The following is a 13699-nucleotide window of genomic DNA, read 5'->3' on the forward strand; positions in this document are numbered from 1 at the left end:
GACTCTTCTCTTCCTTTTCCAGAGCCTTGAATCCCTATCCAATATAAATGCTGATGATTTCCAGCTGCATAACTTTATTTTGTTATTTTCACTTAGCTGTTTAATGGGAATCTCAAATTTAAGATGTCCAAAATCGTACAACAAAGGAGGCAAAGATATTCAGTTGTATAAAGGCTATCTCTTCAACAAATGGTGCTGGAGAAATTGGACAGCTACATGTAAAAGAATGACACCGGATGACTTTCTTACACCACACACAAAAATGAACTCAAAATGGATTAAAGACCCAAATGTGAGACCTGAAACCATAAAATTCCTAGAAGAAAACATAGGCAAGAATCTCTGACATCGGCTACAGAAACATTTTTCTAACTATGTCTTCTTTGGTAAGGGAAACAGAAGAAAAATTAAACTATTGAGACTACATCAAAATAAAAAGTTTTTGCACAGTGAAGGAAACCACAAACAAAACAAAAAGACAACTTACTGAATGAGAGAAGATATTTGCAAATGACGTATTTGATGCGGTGTCACTATCCAAAATATATAAAGAACTTCTACAACTCAACAAGAAAACAAATAATCCAATTTAAAAAATGGGTAGAAGACATGATAGACAATTTTCCAAAAAAGACACACAGACGGCCAACAGATACATGAAAAGATGTTCAACATCGCTCATCATCAGGGAAATGCAAATCAAAACCACAGTGAGATATCATTTCACACCTGTCAGAATGGCCAGGATCAAAAAGACAAGAAATAGCAAATGTTGGTGAGGATGTAGAGAAAAAGGAACTCCAGTGTATTGTTGGTGGGAATGCAAGCTCGTGCAGCCACTGTGGAAAACAGTATGGATGTTCCTCAAAAAATTAAAAAGAGAATTACCATATCATCTGATAATTCCACTACTGGGTATTTACCTAGGAATTTGAAAACACTAATTCCAAAAGATACATGCACACCTATATTTATTGCAGCATTATTTACAATAGCCAAGATATGGAAACAACCCAAGTGTCCATCCATAGATGAATGGATAAAGAAGAGGTGGTATATATATATATATATACACACACACACATACATACAATGGAACATTACTCAGCCATAAGAAAGAATGAAATCTTGTCATTTGCAACAACATGGATGGATCTAGATGGTATAATGCTAAGTGAAGTAAGTCAGTCACAGTAAGACAAACACCGTATGATTTCATTCATACGTGGAATTTAAGAAACAAAACAAATGAACACAGAAAGGAAGAGACAAGCAGAAAAACAAACTCGTAGAGAACTAGAGAGAGCTGTCAAACAAACTATAGAGAACAAACTGGTGGTTACCAGAGGGGAGGCGGGTGGGGATGGGTGAGCTAGCTGAAGGCGATTAAGAGAACACTTACCTTGATGAGCACTAGTAATGTAGAGCATTGCTGAATCACTATATTGTACACCTGATACTAATATAACACTGTATGTTCATTACGGTTGAATTTTTTTTAATGTCCAAATTTGAGCTCCTTTTGTGGCAAATCCTCCCACAATTCCATTTCTGTAAATGGATCACTACTCATCTGGGAGCTCCAACCAAAAATCTAGGTGTCATCTCTATGTCCATCCTTTCCTTTCACACGAAATCAAACCCACCAGCATGCTGGATTTTATACTCCCTTTAAAAAGTATTTTGAATCTGTCCACTTCTCTCTGCCTCCATCATTACACCTAGACCAGACCACCATGATCCCACATGGACTATGGAACAGGCTTCTAGCTTCCTGTTTCCACCTGTGCGCCACACATTTTCACCTAGAAGGTATCGCCATATTAAAATGTAAAGCCCATCACCTTCCATCACTTCTTGCCATTGACTTCCCAAAGAACGTAGAACAAATTCACCTCCCCATATGGCCTGCCAGGCCCCCCACAACTGGCCCAGCCTGCTTCCTGGTGTCTGTACCTGCTTCTCCCTCTTGTCCTGTATCCACCGGCTACACTGCTTCCTGACCATGCCAGGTCTGAGTTCCTGGGACTTTATACAGCTGTCATCTCTGCCCATAGTGTTTGCCCCCAGATCTCTGCACGGCTGGTTCATTTTTATAACTAGGTCACCTCTTCAGCAAATCCTTTCCCAACCACCCACTCTCAAATAAACTTTTCTGCCACAACAAAGTCCCTCTGTTTTAAGCTCGCCATTGCAGGTATTGCTCTTTTCCCGTGTTTTTCTCATGTTTCATGTCTATTTATTAGTGCCCACCCCCCACCCCCAGCTAGAATGCCTATTATCCATTTGCTCACCAGTGTGCCACCCCGGTCAAGTGCCTGCACAGAACTGTCAACAGAATGAATGAATGAATGAATGAATGAATGAATGAATGAAAACATCTCATAGTTCGTGTAGGTACTCATGATTAAAAATTACAAAAGAACCCTCATACTTTCTCCAGTCCTTCTTGGGAACTGAAGGATAAGGGTGAATGTAGCCACCCAGGGAAGCATCATGAGGTACATGCTTGTCTCCAGGACACATGTCTTAGTCTGTTAGGGCTGCCATAAACTGGATTGTTTATAAACAACAAACATTTCTTTCTCACGGTTCTGGATGGAGGCTGGAAGTCCAAGATCAAGCTGCTGGCAGATCCAGTGTCTGATGAGAGCCATCTTCTTGGTTCACAGAGAGCCGTCTTATTGCTGTGTCCTCACATACTGGAAAGAGCAGGGAGATCTCTGGGAACTCTTTTATAAGGGCACTAATCCCATTCATGAAGGATCCACCCTTAAGATTTAATCACCTCCCAAAAGGCCCCACCTCCTGATACCATCATACTGGGTGTTAGGATTTAACACGAATTTTCTCAGGAGACACAAACATTCAGTAGCCACATAAGGGCCCTTAAGGTCAAGTTCAGGGCTTCCTTGTCTATATTATGTTTTCGAGGACATAGATTCACCTCCATGCTAATGCTTTTTAAAAATGGGGTCATCATTGAAGGGTAGTATTGAAAGGCTGGAGTCAATTACCAGGTGCTCACCTGTTGTGAGATCTTGGACAGGAGACCTTAACCTCGGGGCGCCTGGGTGGCACAGCGGTTAAGCGTCTGCCTTCGGCTCAGGGCGTGATCCCGGCGTTATGGGATCGAGCCCCACATCAGGCTCCTCCGCTATGAACCTGCTTCTTCCTCTCTCACTCCCCCTGCTTGTGTTCCCTCTCTCGCTGGCTGTCTCTATCTCTGTCAAATAAATAAAATAAAATCTTTAAAAAAAAAAAAAAGGAGACCTTAACCTTAATGTGCCTCAGTTTCCTTATCTGTAAAGTGGAGATAAGTACTTACTCCCAAAGGATTGTGGACAGAATTACAAATAATACGTATGATGCACTCAGAGCAGGGCCTGGCACACAGGAGACACTCAGTAATTGTTCCCTGTTTCTTCTCAGAAAAACCAAGCTTGGCAATTCCCTGCAGACTTGGACCATCACCATTGCCACTCTAGACTTCATCCAGCATCTCCAGATTTTGGCCACTGTCTCAGCTTCTCCTGTGATTGCAGAAAATCACAACCTTCATGCGTGGGGGTGGCAGATACAGGGCCATCCTCCCGTGAATTCTCCCAGTGTCTTAAAAATCTATACTCTTCTAACTTACCAGGTGCCAGAGAGCATGAAATCATGTCCTGAAATACACAGAGAATACCAACCTCTATTTGAATAAACTGAACCAAGTACTTTTGATCTTATGGTCAAATCTACGGCCTCAAAATGGTTCATCTGAACTGTTCTGCTAATAAGGGAAATGGTGGTTTAGGATATTAACAGCCAACAAAATTTTTTTTTCGAGTTAAAATTATTTATGTCTAAGCTGTTGGAGCAATTCTAGGTGGACAGAGTTCTTGTTTAGAGCACATTTACCGTGGCATTCAGTATTGATGTTCTCTAAGAGAATGAAATTAATAAATCAATCTGGTTAGGAAAAAAAAGAGCTGTCCAGGGACTTTCTCAATAAAGGCAGGCTCGATCAAGTTCTAGTTCATCAAGATTAAGTGTAGTTCTAACAGCTAGGAAACTAATTATTCATGAGAATAGGAAATATAATAAAAGTAGAACTCAGGGTATCTAAAATCAAATTATAATATCTATAAAGGCTTACTGATTTGGGTGGCTACGTGCTCCCAGCTGTACATATTCCTATGAAGATTAGCTGGTTCAAAGGAAAAAATTGGAATTGTTTTTAAAAATAGAGGTATTTTATAACTGAGACACAATTCTGAGATCCTAAATATATGCTCTTCCTCTGCTGGCTTCTCCACTTTCTACATTCATGGGTCATCCTGGCTAATACACTGATAACCTAGTTTTCAATAGAAATGTGCACGTTAGATTAATTTGATGCTAAAGAATTACCACTTTTTAGAAATTTTATATTTTTAAGATGTTGCACCAAGTAGATGAAAACAGGAAAAAAAAAACCTACATTATCTTCTGATTTCCAAAAATAAACACTGAAATTTTAATGGAAAAAAGAATCTCAAAAAACCCTAAATCAACCCAACTGAGAATCTGAATTTTACACACACACACACACACACACACACACACACACACACACACACTGAAACTCTATACACCGCATTTCACTCAGCACTGGAGGACATTCTCTAAGCTTCAGTAGAAAGGACATTCACACATATGACAGAGGCATGTTTGAAACCTTTTATTGAACAGGCAATGCATTGTGCAATGGTCAAGGACACAGACGCCTTGTGGAAAAGTTTAAAAATTATTTTTGGAAACAGTCTGTGAATTGACGAACCCGGCTATGCTCCTTCCACTCCTTCTCAGAGTGACTATCTTCAGGAAGACGGTTTTATAGCTGCTCTTGGAAACGGCATCCCTGTTTTACCAAAAATGTCATGCCTAAGAGTAAACATGAAAGGAGAAGACGGGATCCACAGGCAAGACGAGAACCAGAGACACGGGTTGATCTCGGGTGGAAGCACAGACACACGTTCTCCCGGAAGACCTTCTCCGCTGACCTTGCAGGCGCTTCTCACTCAGGCTCATGGTTCACTTCCGCTCTCTTCCTGTCCGAGCCCTCTTGATCAAGGCAACTCTCAAAGACTCACATTCATACCTTTGGGCACAGGGCCTTGTTCCCGGCCCTTTTCAATGGTGTTCTTGTTTTAGGGCACCTCTGGCCCAGGATTGTGGCTGTGTGTCTGTCTTTGTTGGCCTGGTTCCTTCCTCTTCCCCAAGCTTGCTCTCCCCTAACATGATGATAAAATCACTCTTCAGTTTCACAGTTTGTTTGCCTTGATTTACTGGCCGTTTCTGACTCAGTGACCCGTCAAGGTAGTGGACATTCTGTAGCAGCAGGCTGTCAGCCTATTTTATAATTTGGGGCATGTCACTCCACGCTTGAGATTTCTTTCTGGCAAGTTCCATCCAGGATGGCTGATCTACACTGGCATAACTGGCTCTCTTCAGCTGATGCAACTCTTTCTCCGTCATCACTGCAGACTGAGCTGCTGGAAAGAAGACAAAACAAACAGAAACATGAGAAATGAGTTTGGATTTCCACTTAAGCCTCTTGTGTTTCTTTAAAATATACGTCAAGGTCTTAACTGTGGTCTCAGACATAAAATCCACTAATGCGTAAACATGTAAAGAAGATTTAGGCGTAGAATAATTTATGTCATAAAAAGACTTCAGAACAGCAGGCTCGAAAACGGTTCCAGCAAAGCAGCGAGGTGAGAGAAACTTTCAGAATAAAACTGCGGGAGCTCTGGAGATTGGTTTGCACCACAGTGTGAATGTTCTAACACTGCCAGACTGTATGCTGAAGAACGGCTAGGATGGTAAATTTCGTTGTATGTATTTTACCACAGTGAAAAATAAATTTAAAAATAATGGATACATGTGACAACAGAGATGGATCTCGAAAACACTATGCTTGGTGATAAAAGCCAGATACAAAAGCACACATATTTTATGACTCCGTTTATGAGAAATGTCCCCAAAAGACAAGTAATATGGAGACAGAAAGTAGATTAGTGGTTGCCTAGCCCTGGGCTGGGAGCAGTGAATGACTGTAAATGGGCATGAGGTTTCTTTTCAGGGTGAGAAAGTGTTCTAAAATTGGACCGTGACGGTAGTACAAGTCGGTAAATATATTCTCGTTGTCAATATATATTCGCTGAACTGTACACTTAAAACAGGTGAGTTTTATGGCACCTAAATGACATGTCAGTAAAAGCTGTTCAAAAACATCAATGTGGCAAAATAATTCGGAAAAAGAAAAGAAAATGGAAAGAGGCAGGACCAATCCCGGAAACGTATTTCACCGTGTCTGGTACAGCTTGCAGGCTCCATACCCAGGTTCTGATGGGACAACGAGATTCCTCTTTGCAGCCCCTCCTGGAGGCAGAGCTTGGTCCCCTGCCTCCGGTCCACAGTGGGCTTGGCAGGAGCCACCAGGAAAGACTTGCTGCGGACGAAGTCGGCTTGCTTCACGGGCTCCTATTAAGACACAAGAGAGACGCACGCTGTTTGGTCACCCGAGATTCCCACAGAGGCAAACAGAACCGAAGGCAATGGGCTACGACATTTCTGTGCAGAGATGAGTCGTGCCACTGGTACTTTCTTGGCAGAGCTCTGCTTTGTGCCCTTGCTGAGAGGGGCCTTTAGAGTGGCAGACTCGGGTTAGCGTGCGGCCTGGTGTTTGGCCCACACAGACATCATGGCTTCTGCCCTGTCCCTACACCTGGCCTCAGCCCCACAGGCTAGATGGCAGGGATTCCATTTCAACGTCAAGGTGAACTGTGTTTGGAAACAGTTTTGAGGTTTTTAACACCCGGTATGAACGTCAAAGCCCCAAATCAAGATGACTGGTTAATATTTGCTTCATAAATTCCCGCGGCCTGCATGAAGGTTTTCAAGGGGAGGTATGACGGAGGTTTTGGTTCAGATGAAGGGAAGCAGGTCCTACTGCAGGCTCAGGCTCGTTTCCTCACACGGCTGAAGCACGCTTATGGGTTTATCATGGTGGCTATCAGGGGGATACAAAAGCTGTGGGTCTCATCCTGCTTCCACGCATAGTTGCTTGGGTTTGAGAACACTGTTTCAGCCCGGAGCACACAGTGGAAACCCGGGTCCCAGCCCTACAGCCCGAGGTGAGGAATACGGAGCCCCAGCAGGCAGCCAGCACAGCAGCAAAAGCAGGGCTCGTCCATCACCGCACGATGAGCCGAGATGGAGCTGCTGACATGGTCACCACGCTTCTAATGGAGAAGTTATTTTAACCCCGTTCCATTTCTCCAGATGCTGAGCTGCGTTGCCTAGGAGGCAGGGAGCAGAGGGCTGTCTCTACCCACTTCTAACAGCCCCGCACACAGAGCGGGCAGGCGTCAGTAATCATCACAGGCGAGGGTCCCTGTGATGATCATTCAGAATGTGTGGGGTGCTAGGCCCCAGCTCTAGCTGGCTGGTCCCTCCTGTACCCACAGAGACAGAAAGCGTTTGCTCTGTGCACCTGGGCTCTCTCGGGCGCCTTGGCTTGCTTTCCTATTTCAGACTTCACGGTGCGGGCCCTGGGCTTGTCTTCCTGGGTTGGGGGCTGGTCCGAGGTCCCTCGGCGCTTCTGCCGAGCAATGGTGATCCAGGGTGGTGCAGGCTGGCCCTCGGCGGCAGCAGGCGGACCCTTCTCTGGGGGTAGAGACACAAGGTTATGCAAAACATCCCAGCCCTGTCCAGTCCCACCTTCTGCTTCTCCCATGCACAGAACACCGCACAGAGGGCAGGAGGGCGGGGTGGGTGAGGGAGGAGGAAAGAGGGCCTGGGAGCCTTTCTGGCGAGACTATTACTTTTCTTTAGGGGACTTGGTTTCCTCACTTAAAGATGCATCTAGTCTGAGCCACAAAATATTAAATACAGCTGTTTCCGTACACACATTTTAAAGCCACCTTCCTCCCACGGAATATTTTCTGGAATGAGATAAAAGTAAGTACATAAATAGATTGGATTTCTTTATTATAAGCCTGTCATTTTGGGCTAGTACATACTACGTGATTCCTGATTTGCTTGGAAGTTTTGTAGACACACAGTTATTCGTTTTTAAAAAAACAGTACCCATAACCTTCCTTTTGCAGAGAGTGACACCAAAACCAGCCACAGCTATTTTCCTCGATGTTCTAGAGAGAAGAAAAATAGTGTCTTCAAAAAACCATAAGGTTTTGTTGAATTCTCTTCCGTGTCCACACTGCTTATCTCTGGAAGGTAATACTGTGGGTTGCTGTCCCTCTTTTCAACTTTTTTTTTTTAAGATTTTATTTATTTATTTGACAGAGAGAGACAGCCAGCGAGAGAGGGAACACAGGCAGGGGGAGTGGGAGAGGAAGAAGCAGGCTCATAAGAGAGGAGCCCGATGTGGGGCTCCATCCCAGGACTCTGGGATCACACCCTGAGCCGAAGGCAGACGCTTAATGACTGAGTCACCCAGGCGCCCCCTTTTCAACTTTTCTGTATTTTCATATTTTCTATGATGAAAATTTATTACCTTCAGCCACAGAAAAAAGAAGCAAGCTTACTTTCTTCAAGGAAAGCTATGGATTAAACAGAATTAAAATTCTCACAGGTATATCAAAAGTACGCTGAACCCGAAGGTTCCCCACGAGCCTGCCTCCACACAAAGCAAAGACAGAAGGGCATTTCCGTATGCCTGGCCCCTGGCCCCTTCCCACTTTCCCTTCAACATCTCAGTCAGCAAGGGGAGGTCAGGGTCCATGTCGCAGCAATGCATGCAGATGTCTGGAATGAGTTGGCATCATTGTTCTTGGTGGCCTGACATACGCCATTCCTTCCTCTGCCACGATAGGATATTTCTCTATTTGTTCTAGTTTCTGCCTCCAGTTCAGCCTGCAGTCTTTTTCTCTCCGTCCCTGGGTCACCAAGGAAGGGCAGGGGACAGGAGCCACGGCTCTGGAAGCTTCAGTCTCGTGCCAGAGTTGGGAAGGGCCTCTGGCTTCACACACTGACCTGTCCCTGGCCTGGACAGCTGGGAACGGCTCCCGCTCACCTGGGTGCTCCTGGGCCCCCACCCCGCTGGTCCCCAGGGAGCCCTGCTCCATCTCTTCCATTCATCCCTTGACCCTTCCTGCCTCTTCAGGCTCTCCCTGGCCGCTGACTTCTTCCTTGCTGCTTTGCAAAGTGCCTGGCTCTCCCACAGCTCGAACGGAACTGTCTCCACTGAGCCTCACCATCCCCTTGAAGCCCCAAGTCCTCTGTTATCCTCCACCCTCTGCTCCAGTGGCCTCTGCCTGTGTTTCTTCAGCTAATTCCTGACCTGGCCACACCATGAACACTGCTTTCTCCATCCACCGGACCACTGAAACGGTAAATCCCGGGGTCTCCCCGTCCTCCCCCTGCTCTCCCCCTCGCAGCACTGATGGAGCTGCATAACCTTGCTTGGGAGGCCTGTCCTCCGTGGGCGTTCCCTCTCCAGGTCCCTGTCCAGGACTCTTGCTCCTAAACCTGGGAATTCCTCCTTGTTCCCGACCCTTACCCTTCATCTCTTCTTCCCCAAAATGTTCTCTGTTCCATGCTTGATTTTGACAATCAGATGTGCTCAGACTACTTCTGATGTACAATCCTTTCTGTTAGCCGGAGCTCAACATTTCTGCTCTCCTGCTCCTCCTGCCTCCTCTCCTCCTTCCATCTTTCCTGCCCTCTCTCCCTCCCTTCAGAGTTTGCACCGTGCAAGGACTGTGTTAAATGTTAAGGTGGAAAAATAAACCACCAATGATCTGTTCTGTCAAAATCTCCAAGTCTATTGGGAAAGACTGAATACAAATAAGCGACCATGGTGGAAACTGGAAGACGCTACAGTTTACAAAGTGCTGGCTGGACCCAGGGCCTAACACTGCTACGTGGCAGGTGAGGTGCCAGCTGGGTTGGGACCTGGAGAAAGAACCTCCCAGGCTGAGCAGAGGGGCAAGGAGAGGCCTCCCAGGTGGAGGGGGCAGAAGGCAGAGCCGTGGGCAGGCAGGCCATGAGGGGCTGAAGGACCAGGCACAGGCCGACTGAGAAGGGTCTTCTTGGCCTTTTTCCTGTTCACAATGGGGAGCCACGGGGTTTGAATCAAGGGCATGCTCTGGAGGCTGTGTGGAGAGGAAGTCTGATCGAAAAGGGAGGAGAGACTGGGAGGCGAGAAGGGAGGCTGTGGCCACAGTCCAGGTGATGAGGGATTGGACACCCTGTTCCAGAATCATCCCCGTTTGCCCATGAAGGGTCTGCCCAGATGTCGCCTCCTCCATGAAGCCTGCTCTGGTCAGTCTTGCTGAACATGCTCTCCCTTTCCTAATTCTTCTGTGACTCTCTTAAGAGATTTGCCCCGCTGCCTAGTGCTAAATATATCTGCTGGTTCACTGTCTACCTCACTGATCTATGCTTTTGGTCATTAGAACTTCTTATTTATTTAACAGATGCGCTCCAGAGACTATGCACCATGTAGTGTTCTAATATTAGCTCCTTTACGATGTTCTTTTATGTTTTATCTCTTGTCCAGAAGACCCAGTGATTGTCAGGCACACAGGTTCCATGTTTTATAGCAAGTCTGCATTTCTCATCCTTTAATCTCAATCCGTCATTCCAGGGAGTCCTCATGGTCTTTCTGGACTTTAACTTTTTTCTTAAACAGGTGCTTTCCACTTCTTTGATCTTTTCCTCACGCTCAGTGACAGTCGTGCCTCTGCTCTCTCCTGGCCTGAGTGAGATGTCTGGTGGTGCCGTCCTCCCCGCTCTGCCCCGCTTGTGCCGGTCAGGAGCCTTTGCCACAACACAGGCAGACTGGAGAGAGGACTTCACTACGGGTTTAAACTCATTACTTCAGTCAACAAAATATTCGGAATAATTCTGTCAAGACTCAGTGTGCACAGAGAGAAAATTTCCATCCCGAGTTTTAAACTGGAGGCTGAGTGGCACCTCCGAGAGCTGTGGCTGGCTCTCCAGCCCCTCAGGTCTGCCTGCGGCCACGGACACATGTGTCACTCTCATCGCAAGGGCACAAGACAGCTCTGATGAATTCCTAGAACCCTATCTGAGCCAAAAAGGGTATTTAAAAAAATCACTGGAAAAGGTTCTGTAGAACATTCCTGGGGGCCGTGCTGATGGAGGCCTACAGCAAGGCTGGGGACCCCAAGGGCAGACAGGCTGGGGGCCCTCTTGGACTAGGCTCAAGGCTGGCATCTCCCTGGACCAGGGGCAAATCCTGTTCTCCTGTCCGGTGTGCTCATGGGAACGGCGGTCTTGTAAACAGTGCAACCAGGTCTGGCTTGGCAAGGGCGGTTCTTCCTTCCTTACAGTGAGAGCGAGCTGGCAGATTTCATCCCAAGCAGGCAAGGGGCACTGGCCTCTGATCTGCCTGTCCGTGCGCAGCCGCCTTTCTGACTGTACTGTGTAAGCGTGCACATGCATCCGGGGCTCATGGGCAGATGCAGGGGAGTGAGCGAGCGCTGCACCTGTGCCAGGCCGGGCCAGTGTGGGGTTTAGCGAACTACAATGGCAGCGTCACCAAACCTGGGCCAGGCGTATGGCCCAGATCTTTCACCAGTCATTTCTCTTTTTTGGTTCCTATTTCTTTTGGAAGTAGGTGGCCTTTCTTTGTATTCTGTGCTCTCTCTTTGCCCACTTCCTTCCTTGTCAGGAATGCAAATGGGCCACAAGGACCCTGACAGCCTCTAGACCCTTTCACAGGACGGTCCAGGGCCAGCCTCATGGGTGGAGGACACAGGAGGGGGGGGCGAGATTCCAGACACCGGGAAGGAGGGAGAAAAGCCACCAAGCATCCCACCAGCCTATCATGGCTTAGAGAGGCCCGCGATTCCACCTGGAGCCCATGTAACCCGCGGGAAGTGCCTGTCCCAGGCCAGCCCAGCAGAGCAGCTGGGTGAGCTGCGGCCGACGGCCCAGGTGGCCACTCTGGTCTGCACCCCTGTTCCCCGCACTTGGCACCACCGCGGGGCATACGCAGTGCGCCATACTCCACAAGGAAGGAGGAGAAGCGAATGAAGACACAGGTAATGTGCAGGATAAGGCAGGTTTCAAAGGCCAGAAAACTCCCTGTGTGGTAGCTCTAACAGCACGAATACTCGGGGTCAAGGTTCAACCATAAAATTGCTTCTGAGATTAAACGTGTTCAAAATGTCATTAATCCCAGGATAATACAGATGTGGCAGCAGATTAAATGAAAGGAGCTGAAAACACGCCTTTGTTTACTCCTTTCTGCCTCAACACACAGACAACCTTAATCTTCTGGGGATTTGGCTAAAGGGCTCTGACATCTCAGTTTCTCCTCCCCAAATGACAACAGGTTTTGCAAGCTGTCAAGTATGCTTGGGTTTGCAATGAACAGCCCAGGAACGTTTCTCACACACAGGAAACCATCAATTCACGTCTGTATCTGTGTGATCTCCTTTCCTGAGAGCCTGACAGAGAGGGACTCCCCCAAACACATCTCCCCTGGAAAGGAAGGCAGCAAACTTGACCTGCTGTACAGCAGACGTGGAGTAAAATTTCCGGAAGACGGAATGCTTTAGATGCAGGAAGCTGTGAGAGCCACGAAGCTTGCCCTAAATAACCTAATTTCATAGGAGGGCAACTTTTGGTAGGGAAAAGTTATTTTTGTTCTTTTGAGGATATGATTCCGTCAAAGAGGGAGGCTACGAGTTTATACGTTAGCTTTTCTCCAGATTCCTCCTTCACATGCTGTCCCACCTCAAGGGTTTAGTTCGAAAAGTCCGTCTATTGTTGGAGTGTCCATTTCCACACGCTCTTGCTCTTCAGGTTGGTTCAACAGGCTGTGGTAATGAGGACTGCTTCCTCCCTGGGGCCCGGAAACAGAGCAGCTACTGATGTGGCCCTGGGGCCTCCATGTCTAGGAATAAGGCCTCGGGCTAGCAAGGTGCTTTTGGGCAAATTCCAGAACCTTTCTGTGACTCCATTTCAGTGCAAAATGAGGAAAGGAGCAATGTGTACCTCTCCTGACGTGACTGCAGACTGAACGAGATCATCCACTATCCACGCCTCCTACGTGATCGTGAAGATGTAATGGGACAACCCACGGGAAGCACTCAGCAGGGCGTCTGGCACCGTGCGAGCTCAAGAGTGCGAGCTGCCCCCGTAGCGGGTGCTGTTGGTATCCTGTTGTTGTGATTCCCACTTGAGACGAGGTGCACACTTTGGTCAAACCCTAGCCAGGACATGATGGAGGCCAGGAAGCCATTTGTCAGTGTCCTCTCCTGTGATAACAACAACAACGACAACAAAGCAAGCACTGAGTTGTCCCCCAGCCTTCTGCTGGGCCAGGTGGCCAGGCTGACTCTTGGTTCCCAAGGACATGGTCCATGATGGTTCATGCAGACTACATCCTGATGTTGTGCGTGTCCTTGTCTCCTCATGAAGCACACCGTAAGGACAGGTGCCTTGTCCTGGTCATCTCCGGGTCTGCAGTGCCCCTCATGGGCTGGGGAGAGTGGAAAGGCCAGCAAGGCCTGAACAAAGCCATGCAGTCTGTGTCATGGAGGAGCTTGGCCTAAGCAACACAGTGCCCACCGGAGCCACTCTCTCTAGAACAGCAAGCAGCCTGTTCCTTCTTGTAGACGCCATGCACTGTGGACAGCCTGCTGGCAGGCAGGCTCTGACGCAGCTACGCACT

At 47.3% G+C, this 13699-nt stretch overlaps 1 protein-coding gene across 1 annotated transcript in view; it reads right to left on the minus strand.

Moving 5' to 3' along the window:
* Positions 1-4690: 4690 nt before the first annotated feature.
* The window catches only part of CRACDL (CRACD like), a 52904-nt gene continuing 43895 nt past the window's right edge, over positions 4691-13699 (minus strand). The window contains exons 7-9 of the mRNA XM_040623565.1: positions 7523-7695; positions 6366-6510; positions 4691-5516 (exon numbers count right to left, since the gene is read on the minus strand). Of these exons, the coding sequence (XP_040479499.1) occupies positions 5377-5516; positions 6366-6510; positions 7523-7695 (458 nt within the window). The 3' untranslated portion in view covers positions 4691-5376. The remainder of the gene's footprint in view (positions 5517-6365; positions 6511-7522; positions 7696-13699) is intronic.

This window comes from Ursus maritimus, unplaced genomic scaffold, assembly GCF_017311325.1.
Source record: "Ursus maritimus isolate PB19 unplaced genomic scaffold, ASM1731132v1 scaffold_6, whole genome shotgun sequence".
NCBI classification, from domain to species: domain Eukaryota; kingdom Metazoa; phylum Chordata; class Mammalia; order Carnivora; family Ursidae; genus Ursus; species Ursus maritimus.